We start from the raw sequence: 21,208 nt of genomic DNA, 5'->3' as shown, positions 1-21,208 counted from the left end.
ACGAGATCCCCCCCCCCCAACCCGCCTCTGGGCCCCAGGAGGACCCGCAGGCCACCCCACGGCGCCCCGCGAGCACCCCGGCAGCACCCACGGGTGCCGCGGACCCATATTTATTGCCCCCCCCCCCCCCGCCCCGTGTACAGACCCCGTTTGTACGAAATAAAGAGATTTTCTACAGCGCTGGCTCGGTTTGGGGGGCCCAGGTGTCCGGAGAGGGGCCCAGGCATCCGGGAGGGGCCCAGGGGTTCAGGGGGGGCCCAGGCGTCCGGGAGGGGCACAGGGGTTCGGGGGGGCCCAGGTGTCCGGGAGGGGCCCAGGCGTCCGGGAGGGGCCCAGGCGTCCGAGGAGGGGCCCAGGCATCCGGGAGGGGCCCAGGTGTCCGGGAGGGGCCCAGGCATCCGGGAAGGGCCCAGGCGTCCGGGGAGGGGCCCAGGCGTCCGGGGAGGGGCCCAGGCGTCCGGGAGGGGCCCAGGTGTCCGGGAGGGGCCCAGGCGTCCGGGGAGGGGCCCAGGCATCCGGGAGGGGCCCAGGGGTTCGGGGGGGCCCAGGGGTTCGGGGGGGCCCAGGCGTCCGGGAGGGGCCCAGGCGTCCGGGGAGGGGCCCAGGCATCCGGGAGGGGCCCAGGGGTTCGGGGGGGCCCAGGGGTTCGGGGGGGTCCAGGCGTCCGGGAGGGGCCCAGGCGTCCGGGGAGGGGCCCAGGCATCCGGGAGGGGCCCAGGCGTCCGGAGAGGGGCCCAGGAGTCCGGGGAGGGGCCCAGGCATCCGGGAAGGGCCCAGGTGTCCGGGAGGGGCCCAGGCGTCCGGGAGGGGCCCAGAGGTTCGGGGGGGCCCAGGCGTCCGGGAGGGGCCCAGGCATCCGGGAAGGGCCCAGGCGTCCGGGAGGGGCCCAGGTGCTTCCCCACCCCCACCCCCCGGACGCCTGGGCCCCCCCGGGGTTCTCAGGCTGGGGGGGGGGATGATGGGGAGCAGCCCCGGTGCATTGTGGGAAGGTTCCGGGGCAGTTGGAGCCGCCGCAGCCCCCGGAGGCCGGTGAGACCCCCCCGAAGCTCGTCCGTCCGTCCATCCGTCCGGCCCCGTCCGTCCGTCCGGCCGGCCAGGCCAGCACCCCCGCGGCCCCCGCACCCCCCCCTCCGGTCGCCGCGGCAACCGTCCCCGTGGCAACCGTCGCCAACCGGCGCCCTCCTCGGGCCCCGCATCACCGGTCGCCGGGGACCCTGGGGTGCCCCAAAGTCCTGTCGCCATGGCAACATCCCAGCCAATGGGCGCCCCGGCGGGCCCCGCATCACCAGTTGCCGGGGACCCTGGGGCGCCCCAAAGTCCTGTCGCCATGGCAACATCCCAGCCAATGGGCGCCCCGGCGGGTCCCGCATCACCGGTCGCCGGGGCCCCCGGGGCGCCCCAAAGCCCTGTCGCCATGGCAACATCCCAGCCAATGGGCGCCCCGGCGGGTCCCGCATCACCGGTCGCCGGGGCCCCCGGGGCGCCCCAAAGCCCCGTTGCCATGGTGACGGCGCCCCGGCCAATGGGCGCCCAGCTGGGCCCCGCATCACCGGTCGCCGGGGCCCCCGGGGCACCCCAAAGCCCTGTCGCCATGGTGACGCTGCCCCGGCCAATGGGTGCCCAGCTGGGCCCCGCATCACCAGTCGCCGGGGCCCCCGGGGCGCCCCAAAGCCCCGTCGCCATGGCGACGGCGCCCCGGCCAATGGGCGCCCAGCTGGGCCCCGCATCACCAGTCGCCGGGGCCCCCGGGGCGCCCCAAGGCCTCGTCACCATGGCGACGGCGCCCCGGCCAATGGGTGCCCAGCTGGGCCCCGCATCACCGGTCGCCGGGGCCCCCGGGGTGCCCCAAAGCCCCGTCGCCATGGCGACGGCGCCCCGGCCAATGGGCGCCCAGCTGGGCCCCGCATCACCGGTCGCCGGGTGGGCGGCAGCGGGGTGCCCGGGGGCGGTTGCCGTGGTACCAGGGGCGGTTGCCATGGCGCCGGGGGCGGTTGCCGTGGTGCCGGGGGCGGTTGCCGTGGCGCCGGGGGCGGTTGCCATGGCACCAGCGCCCGTTGCCATGGCAGCAGGGCGGTCGCCGCGGCGCCGGGGCCGCGGGCCGGGCTGGCGCTGGGCGCGCTGGCGCTGGGGCTGGCGGCGCTGGCGCTGGGCCCGGGGCCCTGGCTGCGGGTGCGGCCCGGCCCGGGGGGGGCGGCGGGTGCCGGTGCCGGTGCCGGTGCCGTCGGCGTCGCCGCGGGGCTCTGGCACGTCTGCCTGGGGGGGCTCTGCGGGCCCCTGGCCAGCCCGCCCGGTACGGCCCGGACGCCGGGGCCCGCCGCGGGGGGGGGGGCGGCGGGGGGGGGGGGGCCTGGGCCCCTCCCGGACGCCTGGGCCCCTTCCGGACGCCTGGGCCCCTCCCGGATGCCTGGGAACCCCCGGACGCCTGGGCCCCTCCCGGACACCTGGTGCCCCTTCCAGACGCCTGGGCCCCTCCCGGACGCCTGGGCCCCTCCCGGACACCTGGGACCCTCCCGGACACCTGGGCCCCTCCCGGACGCCTGGGCCCCTCCCGGACGCCTGGGCCCCTTCCAGACGCCTGGGCCCCTCCCGGACGCCTGGGCCCCTCCCGGACACCTGGGCCCCTTCCAGACGCCTGGGCCCCTCCCGGACGCCTGGGACCCTCCCGGACGCCTGGGCCCCTCCCGGACTCCTGGGCCCCTCCTAGACACCTGGGCCCCTCCCAGACGCCTGGGCCCTTCCCGGACACCTGGGCCCCTCTCGGACGCCTGGGCCCCTCCTAGACACCTGGGCCCCCCTGGACTCCTGGGCCCCTCCCGGACTCCTGGGCCCCTCCCAGACACCTGGGCCCCTCCCGGACTCCTGGGCCCCTCCCGGACGCCTGGGCCCCTCCCAGACACCTGGGCCCTTCCCGGACTCCTGGGCCCCTCCCGGACTCCTGGGCCCCTCCCGGACGCCTGGGCCCCTCCCAGACACCTGGGCCCCCCCCGGACGCCTGGGCCCCTCCCGGACACCTGGGCCCTTCCCGGACTCCTGGGCCCCTCCCGGACTCCTGGGCCCCTCCCAGACACCTGGGCCCTTCCCGGACTCCTGGGCCCCTCCCGGACGCCTGGGCCCCTCCCAGACACCTGCCCCCCCCCCGGACGCCTGGGCCCCCCCGGACGCCTGGGCCCCGCAGGGTTCTTCGCGGCGGTCCGGGCGCTGCTGCTGCTGGCTGCCGGGGCGCAGGCCGCATCCTGCTGCGCGCTGGGCGCCGCCGTCCTGCGCCCGCCGGGGCCCCGGGGGCTGCTGCCGGCCGCCGCCGCCGCCTCCCTCGGCGCCGGTGAGGGCCCAGGCGTCCGGGAGACCCCCCCCTTGGGAGCCCAACCCCCCCCCAGGGGCCCAGGCGTCCAGGAGACCCCCCCTCTTGGGACCCCAACACCCCCCAGGGGCCCAGGCGTCCGGGAGACCCCCCCCATGGGACTCCAACCCCCCCCCAGGGGCCCAGGCGTCCGGGAGACCCCCCCTCTTGGGACCCCAACACCCCCCAGGGGCCCAGGCGTCCGGGAGACCCCCCCCATGGGACCCCAACCCCCCCCCAGGGGCCCAGGCATCCGGGAGACCCCCCCCTTGGGACCCCAACACCCCCCAGGGGCCCAGGCGTCCGGGAGACCCCCTCCCCAGGGGACCCCAACCCCCCCTGGGGCCCAGGCGTCCGGGAGAGACCCCCCCATGGGACCCCAACCCCCCCCCCAGGGGCCCAGGCATCCGGGAGACCCCCCCCATGGGACCCCAACCCCCCCCCAGGGGCCCAGGCGTCCGGGAGAGACCCCCCCCATGGGACCCCAACCCCCCCCAGGGGCCCAGGCGTCCGGGAGACCCCCCCATGGGACCCCAACCCCCCCCCCAGGGGCCCAGGCATCCGGGAGACCCCCCCCATGGGACCCCAACCCCCCCCCAGGGGCCCAGGCGTCCGGGAGAGACCCCCCCCATGGGACCCCAACCCCCCCCAGGGGCCCAGGCGTCCGGGAGACCCCCCCATGGGACCCCAACCCCCCCCGCAGGGGCCCAGGCATCCGGGAGACCCCCCCCCCACCATGGGACACCCCCCCCAGGGGCTCAGGCGTCCGGGAGACCCCCCCCATGGGACCCCAACCCCACGCGTGTGCGGCAGGCGTGTGCGTGTGCGTGTTGACCCCCACGCGTGTGCGGCAGGCGTGTGCGTGTGCGTGTGCCGACCCCCACGCGTGTGCGGCAGGCGTGTGCGTGTGCGTGTGCGTGTTGACCCCCACGCGTGTGCGGCAGGCGTGTGCGTGTGCGTGTGCGTGTTGACCCCCACGCGTGTGCGGCAGGCGTGTGCGCGCTGGCGGCGGCCGGGCTCTTCGCGGCGGAGCTTCGCCTGCCCCCGGGCAGCTACGGCTGGGCCTTCGGCCTCGCCTGGGCCGCCGGCGCCGTCGGCCTCCTCGGCGGTGAGCGGGGACGCGGGGGGACGCGGGATGGACACGGGATGGACACGGGTGGACGCGGGATGGACATGGGAGGGACACGGGGGGACACGGGATGGACGTGGGATGGGACACGGGATGGGACATGGGAGGGACACGGGGGGACACGGGATGGACACGGGATGGACACGGGTGGACGCGGGATGGACACGGGATGGACACGGGGGGACACGGGAGGGACACGGGATGGGACACGGGATGGGACACAGGATGGACACGGGGGGACACGGGATGGACACGGGATGGGACACGGGATGGGACACAGGATGGACATGGGGGGACACGGGAGGGACACGGGATGGACACGGGATGGGACACGGGGGGACACGGGATGGGACACGGGATGGGACACGGGATGGACACGGGATGGGACACGGGATGGGACACGGGATGGACACGGGATGGGACACGGGATGGACACGGGATGGACACGGGAGGGACACGGGGGGACACGGGATGGGACACGGGATGGGACACGGGATGGACACGGGGGGACACGGGAGGGACACGGGATGGGACACGGGATGGACACGGGATGGACACGGGAGGGACACGGGGGGACACGGGATGGGACACGGGATGGGACACGGGATGGACACGGGGGGACACGGGAGGGACACGGGGGGACACGGGGGGACATGGGGGGGACACGGGATGGGACACGGGGGCACACGGGAGGGACACGGGATGGGACATGGGATGGACATGGAGGGACACGGGATGGGACACGGGATGGACACGGGATGGGACACGGGATGGGACACAGGATGGACATGGGGGGACACAGGATGGGACACGGGTTGGGACATGAGATGGACATGAGATGGACATGGGATGGGACACGGGATGGGACACGGGATGGACACGGGATGGGACACGGGATGGACACGGGATGGACACGGGACGGGACATGGGATGGACACGGCACAGGCAAGTGCTGGACCCCGTCTGTGTCCCACGTCCGTCCCGCGTCTGTCATGTGTCGGTCACGGCTGCGTCACGCGTGTGCCGCCGCAGGGCTGGTGACGCTGGCGCAGTGGCGCTGGCCCCGGTGGCCCCGGCGGGCGGTGGCGCCTCAGCAGGAGCCGTGAGACACGCCGGGACACGCCACGGCACGCCTCGACACGCCTCGACACGCCACAACACGCCACCGCACGCCGGAACACACCTCGACCCGCCACAACATGCCTCGACGCACCACGACACGCCAGAACACGCCGAAAAGCACCTGGACACGCCAAGACACGCCACGACTCGCCACGACACGCCAAGACACGCCAAGACATGCCATGACACGCGGCGACACGCCAAGACCCGGAGCGACGCGGGCGCTTGCCGTGTCCCCGCGTGTCCTAGCGCCGCGGGGAAATAAAGTCGGGTCTGGGTCCCGGACGCCTGGGCCCCTCCCCGGACGCCTGGGCCCCTGACAGACTCCTAGATCCCCGCCGGACGCCTGGGCCCCTCCCGGACGCCTGGGTCCCTGCCGGACGCCTGGGCCCCTCCCGGACTCCTGGGCCCCTCCCCGGACGCCTGGGCCCCTGACAGACTCCTAGATCCCCGCCGGACGCCTGGGCCCCTCCCGGACGCCTGGGCCCCTCCCCCGGACGCCTGGGCCCCTCCCCGGACGCCTGGGCCCCTCCCGGACTCCTGGGCCCCTCCCCGGACGCCTGGGCCCCTGACAGACTCCTAGATCCCCGCCGGACGCCTGGGCCCCTCCCGGACGCCTGGGTCCCTGCCGGACGCCTGGGCCCCTCCCGGACTCCTGGGCCCCTCCCCGGACGCCTGGGTCCCTCCCCCGGACGCCTGGGCCCCTCCCCGCGGCCGTGACCCCGGTGACCCCCGCCCCCCCCCGCCCCCCCCGCGCCGGTCACTCGCTCCCGCCCGTGGGGTAGAGGGTGGGAGGGGCGAGATCACGTGCCCGTGACGTGTCGCGCGGGGATTGGCCGGGGGCGGGGCCGGGGGCGGGGCGCGGAGCGGAGCGGAGCGATGGCGGCGCTGCGGGTGCTCGTGGGGGTGAAGCGGGTCATCGACTACGCGGTCAAGGTGCGCCCGGACGCCGGGGCCCCTCGGACGCCGGGGCCCCTCGGACGCCGGGGCCCCTGGGAGGGGTCGGCTGTAGCTCCCGGGCGCCTGGGCCCCCCCTTTCCTCCCCCCCCCTCCCCGGACGCCTGGGCCCTCTCGGACGCCTGGGCCCCTCGGACGCCTGGGCCCCTCGGACGCCTGGGCCCCCGGGGAGGGGGCGGGACCGGGGAGGGGGCGCTCGGGCTCTGCGTCTCCCTGGGCGGCGGGGGGAGGGGGGAGCACGTGGAGCCCGGACGCCTGGGCCCCTTCCCGGACTCCTGGGCTCCCTGCACCCCCCGCCCCCCAGTTGCCTGCCCCCCCCCCCAACCCCGGATGCCTGGGCCCCTCCCGGACGCCTGGGCCCCTTCCTCGGATGCCTGGGCCCCTCCACGGACACCGGGACCCCCCTCTGGACACCTGGGCCCCCTCCCTGGACACCTGCCCCCCCCCCCGGATGCCTGGGCCCCCTGCCCGGATGCCTGGGCCCTTCCCGGACTCCTGGGCCCCTTCCTCGGACGCCTGGGCCCCTCCCTGGACACCTGGGCCCCCTCTCCGGACACCTGGGCCCCCCCCCCGGACACCTAGGCCCCCCCGGACGCCTGGGCCCCCCCCCCCGGACGCCTGGACCCCCCCCGGATGCCTGGGCCCCTTCCCTGGACACCTGGGCCCCTTCCCCGGACACTTGGGCCCCTTCCCCGGATGCCTGGGGCCCCCCCCCGGATGCCTGGGCCCCCTGCCCGGATGCCTGGGCCCCCTCCCTGGACGCCTGGGCCCCCTCTGCGATGCCTGAGCCCCCCCCCCCGGATGCCTGGGCCCCTCCCCGGACACCTAGCCCCCCTCCCTGGACGCCTGGGCCCCCTCCCCGGCCACCTGGGCCCCCTGCCCGGCCGCCTGGGCCCCCTGCCCGGCCGCCTGGGCCCCCTGTCCGTCCGTCCGTGCGTGCGTGCGTGCGTGCGTCCGGCGGGCGGCAGCGGCGGCGCTGAGGCCGGGGCGGGCGCAGGTGCGGGTGCGGGCGGACGGGGCGGCGGTGCAGAGCGACGGCGTCAAGCACGGCCTGAACCCGTTCTGCGAGATCGCGCTGGAGGAGGCCGTGCGGCTGCGGGAGCGCGGCGCCGCCCGCGAGGTGCTGGCCGTGAGCGTGGGGCCGCCCGCCTGCCAGGTGCGCCCCGGACGCCTGGGCCCCTCCCGCGCGCCTGGCCCCCTCCCGAACTCCTGGGCCCCCTCCCGGACGCCTGGGCCCCTCCCGCGCGCCTGGGTCCCGTCCCCAGTGCCTGGGCCCCTCCCGGACGCCTGGGCCCCTCCCGGACTCCTGGGCCCCCTCCCGGACGCCTGGGCCCCCTCCCGGACGACTGGGCCCCTCCCGCGCGCCTGGGTCCCATCCCCAGTGCCTGGGCCCCTCCCGGACGCCTGGGCCCTTTCCCGGACGCCTGGGCCCCTCCCGGACGCCTGGGCCCCTCCCGGACGCCTGGGCCCCCTCCCGGACGCCTGGGTCCCGGCCCCAGTTCCTGGGCCCTTTCCCGGACGCCTGGGCCCCTCCCAGACACCTGGGCCCCCTCCCCAATGCCTGGGCCCCTCCCGGACGCCTGGGCCCCTCCCGGATGCCTGGGCCCCCTCCCTGATGCCTGGGCCCCTCCCGGACGCCTGGGCCCCCTCCCCAATGCCTCGGCCCCTCCCTGATGCCTGGGCCCCTCCCGGACTCCTGGGCCCCCTCCCCAGTGCCTGGGCCCTTTCCTGGACGCCTGGGCCCCTCCCGGACTCCTGGGCCCCCTCCCCAGTGCCTGGGCCCTTTCCCGGACTCCTGGGCCCCCTGACACGCTTGGGTCCTTCTCAGACGCCTGGGCCCCGCATGGTGGTGGGGGGTCCCCCTGGTCACCTCTCTCCACACCCGGACACCTGGGCCCGTGTGCAGGTTGGGGGGTGGGTTGCCCGGACACCTGGGCCCCTGCCCTCCCGGACGCCTGGGCCCCTGCGCGTGGCGCAGGAGACGCTGCGGGCGGCGCTGGCGCTGGGCGCCAACCGGGCGGGTGGGCGGGCGGGGGGAGGTGGGTTCCCCGGACGCCTGGGCCCCTCCTTCCCCTCCCGGACGCCTGGGCCCCTGCGCGCGGCGCAGGAGACGCTGCGGGCGGCGCTGGCGCTGGGCGCCGACCGGGCGGGGGGAGGTGGGTTCCCCGGACGCCTGGGCCCCTCCCCTGCGCTCCCGGACGCCTGGGCCCCTCCTTCCCCTCCCGGACGCCTGGGCCCCTCCTTCCCCTCCCGGACGCCTGGGCCCCTCTGCGTGGCGCAGGAAACGCTGCGGGCGGCGCTGGCGCTGGGCGCCGACCGGGCGGGTGGGCGGGTGGGGGGAGGTGGGTTCCCCGGACGCCTGGGCCCCTCCCCTGCCCTCCCGGACGCCTGGGCCCCTCCTTCCCCTCCCGGACGCCTGGGCCCCTCCCCTGCCCTCCCGGACGCCTGGGCCCCTGCGCGCGGCGCAGGAGACGCTGCGGGCGGCGCTGGCGCTGGGCGCCGACCGGGCGGGTGGGCGGGCGGGGGGAGGTGGGTTCCCCGGACGCCTGGGCCCCTCCTTCCCCTCCCGGACGCCTGGGCCCCTGCGCGCGGCGCAGGAGACGCTGCGGGCGGCGCTGGCGCTGGGCGCCGACCGGGCGGGTGGGCGGGCGGGGGGAGGTGGGTTCCCCGGACGCCTGGGCCCCTCCTTCCCCTCCCGGACGCCTGGGCCCCTGCGCGCGGCGCAGGAGACGCTGCGGGCGGCGCTGGCGCTGGGCGCCGACCGGGCGCTGCTCGTGGCCGTGGGGCCGGCGGCCGCCGCCGCCCTGGGGCCCCCCGACGTCGCCCGGCTCCTGGCGGCCCTGGCCCGGGCCGAGCGGCCCGACCTCGTGCTGCTGGGCAAGCAGGTGGGGGCAGGGACCCCCCCCGGGAGGGACCCCCCCCCGGGAGGGACCCCCCCCCGGGACACCCCCCCCCGGGGAGGGACCCCCCCCCGGGACTCCCCCCCCCGGGACACCGCCCCCCGGGGAGAGACCCCCCCCCGGGAGAGACCCCCCTCCTGGGACCCCCCCGGGGAGAGATCCCCCCCCCAGGAGAGACCCCCTCCTCCAGGACCCCCTTGGGACCCCCCCCCCGAGACCCCCCCCCGGGTGGGACCCCCCCCGGGACCCCCCTCCCGGGGAGACCTCCCCCTCCTGGGACCACCCCCCCGGGAGAAGCACCGCCCCCTGGGCCCCCCGCCCCGGGCAGGGAACCCCCCCGGGACCCCCTCCCCCGAGAGAGACCCCCCCCCGGGACCACCCCTGGGAGAGACCCCCCCCCCCCAGGACCCTCCCCAGGGGAGAACCACCCCCAGGGTCCCCCCCCGCCTTGGCCCCCCCACCACCACCGCGGGGCGAGACCCTCCCCGGGACCCCCCCCCACCATGGGACCCCCCCAGGATCCCCTGGGACCCCTCCCGCCATGGGGACCCCCCCCGGGACCCCTCCTGGGACCCCCCCCCCCACCATGGGGACCCCCCCCCCGGGGAGAGACTCCCTGGGACCCCCCCGGCTTGGGGACCCCCTTCCCCCGGGAAGAACCACCCCCCTGGGACCCCCCCCACCAAGGCAGCCCCCCCCCACCATGGGGACCCCCCCCCACCATGGGGACCCCCCCGGGACCCCCCCAAGGGCCCCCATAAACCACCCGGCCCCCCCCGGCCCCTCCCCCCGCCCCCATGGGCGTCTCCAGCTCCCGTGAGCCCCCCCCGACCCCCCCCCCGGGGCTGCGACCCCCCCCGTGACCCCGTCACCTCTGACCCCCCCCGTGACCCCGTCACCTCTGACCCCCACTTGACCCCCCCGTGACCCCGCATGACCGAACCGTGACTCTCCTGTGACCCCATCATGTGTGACCCCCCGTGACCCCTCCCGTGACCCCCTGTGACCCCTCCGTGACCCCCCGGTGACCCCCCCGTGACCCCCCCGTGACCCCCCTGTGACCCCAGGCCATCGATGACGACTGCAACCAGACGGGGCAGATGCTGGCGGCGCTGCTGGACTGGCCGCAGGTGAGACCGGGGCATGATGGGATACGGGGCCCGGGGCAGGATGGGATACGGGGCCCGGGGCAGGATGGGATACGGGGCCCGGGGCAGGATGGGATACGGCCCGGGGCAGGATGGGATACGGCCTGGGGCATGATGGGATACGGCCCGGGGCAGGATGGGATACGGGGCCCGGGGCAGGATGGGATACGGGGCCCGGGGCAGGATGGGATACGGCCCGGGGCAGGATGGGATACGGGGCCCGGGGCATGATGGGATACGGGGCCCGGGGCAGGATGGGATACGGCCCGGGGCAGGATGGGATACGGCCTGGGGCATGATGGGATACGGGGCCCGGGGCAGGATGGGATACGGCCCGGGGCAGGATGGGATACGGGGCCCGGGGCAGGATGGGATACGGCCCGGGGCAGGATGGGATACGGGGCCCGGGGCAGGATGGGATACGGCCTGGGGCAGGATGGGATACGGGGCCCGGGGCAGGATGGGATACGGGGCCCGGGGCAGGATGGGATACGGCCCGGGGCAGGATGGGATACGGGTGCCCCGGTGCATTGTGGGATCCTGGTGTCCCGGTGCATGCTGGGATCGGGGCACCCCGGTGCATCGTGGGCCGTGGGCGCCCCGGTGCATTGTGGGATGCCGGCGCCCCGGTGCATCGTGGGCCGCCGCCGCAGGGCACGTTCGCGTCGCGGGTGCAGCCGGAGGGCGCTGGCGCCCCGGTGCATGCTGGGATCGGGGCGCCCAGGTGCATCGTGGGCCGTGGGCGCCCCGGTGCATTGTGGGCCGTGGGCGCCCCGGTGCATCGTGGGCCGCCGCCGCAGGGCACGTTCGCGTCGCGGGTGGAGCCGGAGGGCGCCGGCGCCCCGGTGCATCGTGGGCCGTGGGCGCCCCGGTGCATCGTGGGATGCCGGCGCCCCGGTGCATTGTGGGCCGCCGCAGGGCACGTTCGCGTCGCGGGTGGAGCCGGAGGGCGCCGGCGCCCCGGTGCATGCTGGGACCGGGGCGCCCCGGTGCATCGTGGGCCGTGGGCGCCCCGGTGCATCGTGGGCCGCCGCCGCAGGGCACGTTCGCGTCGCGGGTGCAGCCGGAGGGCGCCGGCGCCCCGGTGCATGCTGGGATCGGGGCGCCCCGGTGCATTGTGGGATGCTGGCGCCCCGGTGCATTGTGGGATGCCGGCGCCCCGGTGCATCGTGGGCCGCCGCCGCAGGGCACGTTCGCGTCGCGGGTGGAGCCGGAGGGCGCCGGCGCCCCGGTGCATTGTGGGATGCTGGCGCCCCGGTGCATCGTGGGCCGTGGGCGCCCCGGTGCATTGTGGGCCGCCGCAGGGCACGTTCGCGTCGCGGGTGGAGCCGGAGGGCGCCGGCGCCCCGGTGCATGCTGGGATCGGGGCGCCCCGGTGCATCGTGGGCCGTGGGCGCCCCGGTGCATCGTGGGATGCCGGCGCCCCGGTGCATTGTGGGCCGCCGCAGGGCACGTTCGCGTCGCGGGTGGAGCCGGAGGGCGCCGGCGCCCCGGTGCATGCTGGGATCGGGGCGCCCCGGTGCATTGTGGGATGCTGGCGCCCCGGTGCATTGTGGGCCGCCGCCGCAGGGCACGTTCGCGTCGCGGGTGGAGCCGGAGGGCGCCGGCGCCGTGCGGGTCGAGCGCGAGGTCGACGGCGGGCGCGAGACGCTGCGGCTGCGGCTCCCGGCCGTGCTCACGGCCGACCTGCGCCTCAACGAGCCGCGCTACGCCACGCTGCCCGCCATCATGGTGCGCCCGCGCCCCCCCTGCCCCCCCCGGGCGCCTGCGCCCCTCCCCGGACGCCTGGGCCCCTCCACTCCCGGGCGCCTGGGCCCCTTCCTGCCCGGACGCCTGGGCCCCTCCACTCCCGGGCACCTGGGCCCCTCCCCAGACACCTGGGCCCCTCCCGCCCCCCCGGACACCTGGGCCCCTTCCGCCCCCCCGGACACCTGGGTCCCTCCACTCCCGGGCGCCTGGGCCCCTCCCCGGACACCTGGGCCCCTCCTGCCCCCCCGGACACCTGGGCCCCTTCCTGCCCGGACACCTGGGCCCCTCCACTCCCGGGCACCTGGGCCCCTCCCCGGACACCTGGGCCCCTCCACTCCCGGGCGCCTGGGCCCCTTCTGCCCCCCCGGACGCCTGGGCCCCTCCACTCCCGGTCGCCTGGGCCCCTTCTGCCCCCCCGGACACCTGGGCCCCTCCACTCCCGGACACCTGGGCCCCTTCTGCCCCCCCGGACACCTGGGCCCCTCCACTCCCGGACGCCTGGGCCCCTCCCCGGACACCTGGGCCCCTCCCTGGACACCTGGGCCCCTCTGTGTGGGGCGCCCCGGACACCTGGGCCCCTCCACTCCCCGGACGCCTGGGCCCCTCCCAGACCCCTGCCCCCCCCCCCAGGACCCCTGGCCCCCCCCTCCCTGGACACCTGGGCCCTTCCCTGGACGCCTGGGCCCCTTCCGCCCCCCAGACACCTGGGCCCCTCCACTCCCGGGCACCTGGGCCCCTTTCCCAGACACCTGGGCCCCCCCACTCCCCAGACGCCTGGGCCCCTCCCAGACCCCTGGCCCCCCACCCCGGACGCCTGGGCCCCTCCCAGACCCCTGCCCCCCCCCGGGACCCCTGCCCCCCCCCTCCCCGGACACCTGGGCCCCTCCCCGGACGCCTGGGCCCCCCCAGCCCCCGGCAGCCCTTTTAACCCCCCCCCCCCCCGCCGTTCGCTCCCCGCAGAAGGCGAAGAAGAAGCGGCTGGAGGAGACGACGCCGGCGGCGCTGGGGGTGTCGCTGCGCCCGGGGCTGCGGGTGCTGGCGCTGGCCGAGCCCCCGGCCCGGCAGCCCGGCCGGCGCCTCGAGACGGTGCCCGAGCTGCTGGCGGAGCTGCGCCGCGCCGGCCGCCTCTGAGCCCCGCCCCGGGAAGGGCCCAGGCGTCCGGGAAAGGCGGGGGGGGGGGGGGGCCCAGGCGTCCGGGAGCGGAGCACCCCCCCCCCACCCCATGCACACGGCTCGCGGCCCGGCTCTCCGCGCACGCGAGCGGCTCAGTGCCTTCCGCCTGCGGGGCCCAGGCGTCCGGGAGGGGCCCAGGCGTCCGGGATGGGCCCAGGTGTCCGGGACAGTCCCCAGCGTCCGGGATGGGCCCAGGCATCCGGGACAGTTCCACACATCCAGGATGGTTTCAGGCATCTGGGATGGGCCCAGGCGTCCGGGATGGGCCCAGGCGTCCGGGAGGGGCCCAGGTGTCCGGGAGGGGCCCAGGCGTCCGGGTTCCTCCCCCCTTCCCTCCCAATAAAACCTGGTTCTTTGGATTTGCCAATCAGCTCCAGTCTGCTGTGGGTGGGCGGGGCTTGGGGGGGCGGGGTCTGGCCGGGTGGGCGGGGCCTGCGGCTGGCGGGGGTGGGGCCACCACGACCACCTTCTTCATCCTCCCGTTTCCGCAGCTTTTTGCCCCGTTTCTGCACCTCCGTTTCCCGTTTCTCTCCCGTTTCCCGCTGCCCCCCCATCTTTTTGCCTCTTTTTTCCCGCTTTCCCCAATTTTCCGTCTTTCTTTCTTGCCTTTCCCCAGCGCAGACCCATTTTCCCCCGATTTTCCCCCATTTTTCTCGCTCTTTTCCTGCTTTTTGCACGATTTTTATTGGAAAAAACAGGGTCGCTGGGGGGGGGGCCAGTGAACGGCCCAAAATCGCCCCGAACAGCCCCGAAAGCGGCTGTGGCCGCGGAAGACGACGACGTTTTTTTTCGACCGGCGGAAACGGCGGTTTCGGGGTTTTGGGTTTGTTTTCTTTTTCCCCTCCCCCCCCAGCACACGCGTGACGACACGTGTCGCGTGTGCGGGGGAGGGGACGGCGCCTCGCACACGCCGACGTCACGCGCCGGGATCGGACGCGTATCCCGCCGGGGCCTCCGGTCGCTCACAGTGTGGGGGTCAGAGGGGGCCCAGGCGTCCGGGAGGGGCCCAGGCGTCCGGGAGGGGCCCAGGCGTCCAGGTGGTCCCAGGTGTCAAGGAAGGGCCCAGGCGTCCGGGAGGGGCCCTGGCTTCTGGGAGGGGCCCAGGATTCCGGGAGGGGCCCAGGCGTCCGAGAGGGGCCCAGGCGTCCGGGGCGGATCCAGGCTTCCTGGGGATTCCCAGGTGTTTCACGAAGGGCCCAGGAGTCCGGGTGGTCTCAGGCATCCAGGTGGGCCCAGGCGTCCGGGAGGGGCCCAGGCGTCCGGGAGGGGCCCAGGCATCCGGGAGGGGCCCAGGCGTCCGGGAAGGGCCCAGGCGCGGTCACAGGGTGACGATGACGATGGCGGCGAGGCCGAAGGTCAGGGCCAGGCCCGGGGGGGCGGCGCTGTCCACGGAGCCGGGATCTGCCGGGGAGGGGGGAGGAAGGAAGGGGACACCCGGACGCCTGGGCCCCTCGGACGCCTGGGCCCCTCAGACGCCTGGGCCCCCTCAGGGAGGACGGCAGGGAGGGGGGAGGGGCGACCCGGATGCTTGGGCCCCCGGGTGGAAAGTTGGGGGCTCCCGGACGCCTGGGCCCATTGGGGGGTTGGGGATGTGGGGGTCCTGGGGGGGGTCCCAGGGGGATTTGGGGGTCCTGGGGGTGGGTTGGGGGGTCCTGGGGGGATCTGGGGGTCCCAAGGGGGATGTGGGGGTCCTGGGGGGGGTTCCAGGGGGATTTGGGGGTCCAGGGGGTGGGTTGGGGGTTCCTGGGGGGATTTGGGGGGTCCCAAGGGGGATGTGGGGGTCCTGGGGGGGGTCCCAGGGGGATTTGGGGGTCCAGGGGGTGGGTTGGGGGTTCCTGGGGGGATCTGGGGGGTCCCAAGGGGGATGTGGGGGTCCTGGGGGGGGTCCCAGGGGGATTTGGGGGTCCAGGGGGTGGGTTGGGGGTTCCTGGGGGGATCTGGGGGGTCCCAAGGGGGATGTGGGGGTCCTGGGGGGGGTTCCAGGGGGATTTGGGGGTCCAGGGGGTGGGTTGGGGGTTCCTGGGGGGATTTGGGGGGTCCCAAGGGGGATGTGGGGGTCCTGGGGGGGGTCCCAGGGGGATTTGGGGGTCCAGGGGGTGGGTTGGGGGTTCCTGGGGGGATCTGGGGGGTCCCAAGGGGGATGTGGGGGTCCTGGGGGGGGTCCCAGGGGGATTTGGGGGTCCTGGGGGTGGGTTGGGGGTTCCTGGGGGGATCTGGGGGTCCCAAGGGGGATGTGGGGGTCCTGGGGGGGGTCCCAGGGGGATTTGGGGGTCCTGGGGGTGGGTTGGGGGTTCCTGGGGGGATTTGGGGGGTCCCAAGGGGGATGTGGGGGTCCTGGGGGGGGTCCCAGGGGGATTTGGGGGTCCTGGGGGTGGGTTGGGGGTTCCTGGGAGGATCTGGGGGGTTCCAAGGGGGATGTGGGGGTCCTGGGGGGGGTCCCAGGGGGATTTGGGGGTCCTGGGGGTGGGTTGGGGGTTCCTGGGGGGATCTGGGGGGTCCCAAGGGGGATCTGGGGGGTCCTGGGGGGGGTCCCAGGGGGATTTGGGGGTCCTGGGGGTGGGTTGGGGGTTCCTGGGGGGTTTGGGGGGTCCCCGAGGGGAATCTGGGGGGTCCCTGGGGGGGAATCTGGGGGGGTCTCGAGGAGACTTGGGGGTCCCGGGGGGGTTTGGGGGGTTCCTGGGGGGATCTGGGGGGTCCCAGGGGGGATCTGGGGGGTCCTGAGGGGACTTGGGGGTCCCGGGGGGGGACTTGGGGGGGTCCCGGTACCTGGGGGGGGCCCCGGCGCCCGGCAGAGCGGCGGCTCCTCGCTGCTGGGACCCTGGGGGGGCACTGGGGGGGCGGGGCGGGGGGGTCGCGGGGCCCGGACGCCTGGGCCCCTCGGCCACGGCGCCGCCCCCCCCCCCGACCCGGCCCGGACGCCTGGGCCCCTCGGCCGTGACACCCCCCCCCCCAAAGCCCAGTTGCCCCCCAGTGACCCCACCATAGCCCCCCCCGAGCCCCAACGACCCCGATGACCCCAACATCCCTGACGACCCCAATGTCCCTGATGACCCCAACGACCCAGATGACCCCGACATCCCCGATGACCCCGATGACCCCAATGTCCCCGCTGACCCCAATGACCCCGACATCCCTGATGACCCCAATGACCCCAATGTCCCCGCTGACGCCAACATCCCCGATGACCCCAACGACCCCGATGACCCCAACGACCCCACCGTCCCCGATGACCCCAACGACTCCAGCATCCCCGATGACCCCAACATCCCCGATGACCCCAACGACCCCACCGTCCCCGATGACCCCAACATCCCCGATGACCCCAACGACTCCAACATCCCCGATGACCCCAATGACCCTGGTGACCCTGCCGTCCCCAATGACCCCAACATCCCCGATGACCCCGCCGTCCCCGATGACCCCAATGACCCCACCGTCCCCGATGACCCCAACGACTCCACCATCCCCGATGACCCCGCCATCCCCGATGACCCCAACATCCCCGATGACCCCGCCGTCCCCGCTGACCCCGGTGACCCCGGTGACCCCGGGCGCCCGGCCGCACCGCGCACGGCGAGGAAGACGTGGGCGGCGTGGGGCCGGGCGGGCGTCTGGAAGGAGCAGGTGTAGAGCCCCTCGTCGCGGGGCCCCACGGCGGCGATGGCCACGGCGAACTCGCGGGCGCTGTGGGTCAGGAGCCGCACGCGCGGGTCCGGCGACCACTTGTCCCCCCCCGCGTAGAGGATGTGCGACCCGTTGAGCCAGGCCACCCGCGTCACCTCGGCGTCGATGGCGCAGCTGCGGGCGGCCCCGCGCCAGCTCCGCACCGGGCCGCCGGCGTCCCGCCGCGGAGCTCCCGCCGCGGAGCTCCCGCCACGGAGCTCCCACCGTGGTCCCCACCATGGCCCCACCATGGTCCAACCACGGAGATCCCACCATGGAGATCCCACCAAGGTCCCACCATGGAGATCCCACCATGGAGATCCCACAATGGCCCCACCATGGTCCCACCATGGAGATCCCACAATGGCCCCACCATGGTCCCACCATGGAGGTCCCACCACGGAGGTCCCACCACAGAGGTCCCACCGTGGTCCCCACCATGGCCCCACCATGGTCCCACCACGGAAATCCCACCATGGAGATCCCACCATGGAGATCCCACAATGGCCCCACCATGGTCCCACCATGGAGATCCCACAATGGCCCCACCATGGTCCCACCATGGAGGTCCCACCATGGAGGTCCCACCGTGGTCCCCACCATGGCCCCACCATGGTCCCACCACGGAGATCCCACCATGGAGATCCCACCATGGAGATCCCACCACAGAGATCCCACCATGGAGATCCCACCATGGAGATCCCACCACAGAGATCCCACCATGGAGATCCCACCATGGAGATCCCACCATGGAGATCCCACCATGGTCCCCACCATAGAGATCCCACCGTGGTCCCCACCATGGTCCCACCATGGAGATCCCACCATAGAGATCCCACCATGGTCCCACCATGGTCCAACCACGGAGATCCCACCATGGAGATCCCACCACAGAGATCCCACAATGGCCCCCACCATAGAGATCCCACCATGGTCCCCACCATGGTCCCACCATGGAGGTCCCACCATGGAGATCCCACCATGGTCCCCACCATGGTCCCACCACGGAGGTCCCACCACGGAGGTCCCACCACGGAGGTCCCACCACGGAGGTCCCGCCACGGAGGTCCCACCACGGCCCCACCGTGGGTCCCGCCATGGGTCCCACCATGATCCCACCATGGGTCTCACCATGGCCTCGCTGTGGGGTCTCCCATGGGTCCCCCCATGGGTCCCCCCACGGGGCCGGGAGCCCCCACCCCCCCCCACCCCGGGGAGGGCCCAGGCGTCCGGCCCCCTCCCCCCCCCCGCTCACCTCAGCGTGGCGTTGTCACCCTGGCACACGGTGTAGTTGTCGGCTGTTGGGGGGGGCTCCAGCGCCAGCAGCCCTGCGGAGAGGGGGCCCAGGCGTCCGGGAAGGGGCCCAGGCGTCCGAGGGGGGGCCCAGGCATCCGGGAAGGGGGGCCCAGGCGTCCGGGAAGGGGCCCAGGCGTCCGAGGGGGGGCCCAGGTATCCAGGGGGGCAGGCAACGGGAGGGGGGGAAGTGTCTGGGGAGGGGCCCAGGCGTCCGGAGGGGTCCAGGCATCGGGGGGGGGGGCAGGCAGCCGGGAGGGGCCCAGGAGTCCGGGGGGGGGGCCCAGGAGTCCGGGGGGGGGCCAGGTGTCCGGGGGGGGGCCCAGGAGTCCGGGAGGGGCCCAGGCGTCCGGGGGGGGGGGCCCAGGAGTCCGGGAAGGGGGGCCCAGGCGTCCGGGAAGGGGCCCAGGCGTCCGAGGGGGGGCCCAGGTATCCAGGGGGGCAGGCAACGGGAGGGGGGGAAGTGTCTGGGGAGGGGCCCAGGCGTCCGGAGGGGTCCAGGCATCGGGGGGGGGGGGGGCAGGCAGCCGGGAGGGGCCCAGGTGTCCAGGGGGGGGGCCCAGGAGTCCGGGAGGGGCCCAGGCGTCCGGGGGGGGGGCCCAGGCGTCCGGGAGGGGCCCAGGCGTCCGGGCCGGAGCCTGCGCAGAGCCGCCCTGGCGCAATTTCGCGCTTCGCTTCCCCCCCCCCCCCCGGGGAGGGGGGAGTCTGCGGGGGGGGGGGGAGGAGAGGAGCACCCGGACGCCTGGGCCCCTCCCGGACGCCTGGGCCCCCCGCCCCCCGGACACCTGGGCCCCCCTGGGGGGGGGCAGTGAAGGAGGTTTGAAGGAGGAGCGGGGGGGGGCACCGACACGTGAGCACACGCGTGTGCACGGCCCCCCCCCGTGGCACCCTATAGCCCCAGTCCCCTATAGGCCCCCCACTGCCCCCTATAGCCCCCTCCACGGCCCCTATAGCCCCCTCCATTGCCCCCTATAGCCCCCCGTGGCACCCTATAGCCCCCCCACTGCACCCCCTTTGCAGACCCTATAGCACCCCTATAGCATCCTGCATTGCACCCCCCCGTACACCCCCTATAGCACCCATTGCCCCCCCATCACAGGCCCTATAGGACCCCGCCAATGCACCCCCTATAGCCCCCCACAGCAGCCTGCAACGGCCCCATTGCTGCCCCTATGGGACTCGCACGGCGGCCCCGCTGCGGTCCCTATAGCACGCGCACTCCCGCCGCAGCCCCTATGGCACCCCCTATAGCCCCCCGCCGCACCCCCTATAGCGCCGCAGAGCACCCCCGCCACAGCCCCATGGCACCCCCACTGCAGTCCGATTGCACCCCCATAGCACCCTATTGCACCCCCTATAGCACCCCGTTGCAGCGCTATAGGAACCCCGTCGCACACCCGTGGCAACCCCCACACACCCCCTATAGCCCCCCCTATAGACCTATAGCCCCCATAGGTCCCACAGTCCCCACAGCTCCTATAGCCCCCACAGCCCCCGTAGCCCCTATAGCTCCCCATAGCCCCCATAGCTCCCACAGCCGCTACAGGCCCCACAGCTGCTCTAGCACTACAGCGACTATAGCCCCCATAGGCCCCCATAGCGCCTGTAGTCCCTATAGCCCCCATAAGCCCCACGCCCCATAGCTCCCTATAGCAGCTACAGTCTCTGTAGCCCCTATAGCACTATAGCCCCCATAGCACTACAGCCCTTAAATTTCTATAGGCTGTATAACTTCAATACAGCCGCTACAATGTCTATAGGTGCTACAGTCACTATAGCTCTTGTAGCTTCTATCGCCTTATAATGCCTATAACCACTACAACAGTGTCCATAACCCGCATAACTCCTATAACACCTATGGTTCCTCTAGCCCCCACAGCTCCTATAGCCCCCATAGCCCCTATAGCCCCTATAGCCCCTATAGCTCCCACAGCCCCTATAGCCCCTATAACGCCTATAGCCCCCACAGCCCCTATAGCCCCTATAGCTCCTACAGCCCCTATAGCCCCCACAGCCCCTATAGCCCCTATAGCTCCCACAGCCCCTATAGCCCGCACAGTCCCCATAGCCCCTATAGCCCCTATAGCCCACCACAGCCCCTATAGCTCCTACAGCCCCTATAGCCCTTATAGTCCCTATAGCCCCTATAGCTCCCATAGCCCCTATAGCCCCCGTAGTCCTTATAGATCCCACAGCCCCTATAGCCCTTATAGTCCCTATAGCCCCTATAGCTCCCATAGCCCCTATAGCCCCTATAGCCCCCGTAATCCTTATAGATCCCACAGCCCCTATAGCCCCTATAGCTCCCATAGCCCCTATAGCCCCCGTAGTCCTTATAGATCCCACAGCCCCTATAGCCCTTATAGCTCCTATAGCCCCTATAGCCCCCACAGCCCCTACAGCTCCTATAGCCCCCACAGCCCCTATAGCCCTTATAGCCCCTATAGCCCCTATAGCTCCCATAGCCCCTATAGCCCCTATAGTCCCCACAGCCCCTATAGCCCCTATAGCTCCCTCAGCCCCTATAGCCCCCACAGCCCCTACAGCTCCTATACCCCCCTCAGCCCCTATACCCCTATAGCTCTCACAGCCGCCGCCGGTACCTGGCGCCGCCAGCAGCGCCGCGAGCGCCGCGAGCGCCCGGCGCAGCCCCGCGCCGGCCATGCTGCTGCTGCCGCCGCTGCTGCGCCGCCGCCGCCCGCGCCGCGGCGCCGCCGCCCGCGCCGCCGCCAATCCC

At 74.8% G+C, this 21,208-nt stretch overlaps 2 protein-coding genes across 3 annotated transcripts; one reads left to right on the top strand and one right to left on the bottom strand.

Moving 5' to 3' along the window:
• Positions 1-6,418: 6,418 nt before the first annotated feature.
• On the top strand, positions 6,419-13,882 carry ETFB (electron transfer flavoprotein subunit beta). Its single transcript, XM_062600909.1, has 6 exons — positions 6,419-6,524; positions 7,543-7,701; positions 9,272-9,430; positions 10,513-10,575; positions 12,163-12,324; positions 13,303-13,882. Exons 1-6 carry the CDS (start codon positions 6,468-6,470, stop codon positions 13,471-13,473), a joined length of 771 nt encoding a protein of 256 aa, XP_062456893.1. The 5' UTR covers positions 6,419-6,467; the 3' UTR covers positions 13,474-13,882.
• A 298-nt stretch (positions 13,883-14,180) lies between these two features.
• Positions 14,181-21,139, bottom strand: LOC134154197 (igLON family member 5-like). Of its 2 annotated transcripts, none has more exons than XM_062600913.1 (5): positions 21,075-21,139; positions 18,434-18,506; positions 17,081-17,313; positions 16,282-16,344; positions 14,181-14,916 (listed from the first exon to the last, which is right to left on the bottom strand). In XM_062600913.1, the coding sequence occupies exons 1-5, from the start codon at positions 21,133-21,135 to the stop codon at positions 14,834-14,836; spliced, it is 513 nt and encodes a 170-aa protein (XP_062456897.1). In that variant the 5' UTR covers positions 21,136-21,139; the 3' UTR covers positions 14,181-14,833. The 2 variants fall into 2 exon arrangements, with proteins under 2 accessions (XP_062456897.1, XP_062456898.1); XM_062600914.1 differs by having other exon boundaries at positions 17,088-17,313.
• Positions 21,140-21,208: the final 69 nt, after the last annotated feature.

Source organism: Rhea pennata, unplaced genomic scaffold (genome assembly GCF_028389875.1).
Source record: "Rhea pennata isolate bPtePen1 unplaced genomic scaffold, bPtePen1.pri scaffold_154, whole genome shotgun sequence".
Taxonomy (NCBI): domain Eukaryota; kingdom Metazoa; phylum Chordata; class Aves; order Rheiformes; family Rheidae; genus Rhea; species Rhea pennata.
This window is presented reverse-complemented; position numbering and strand designations above follow the sequence as displayed.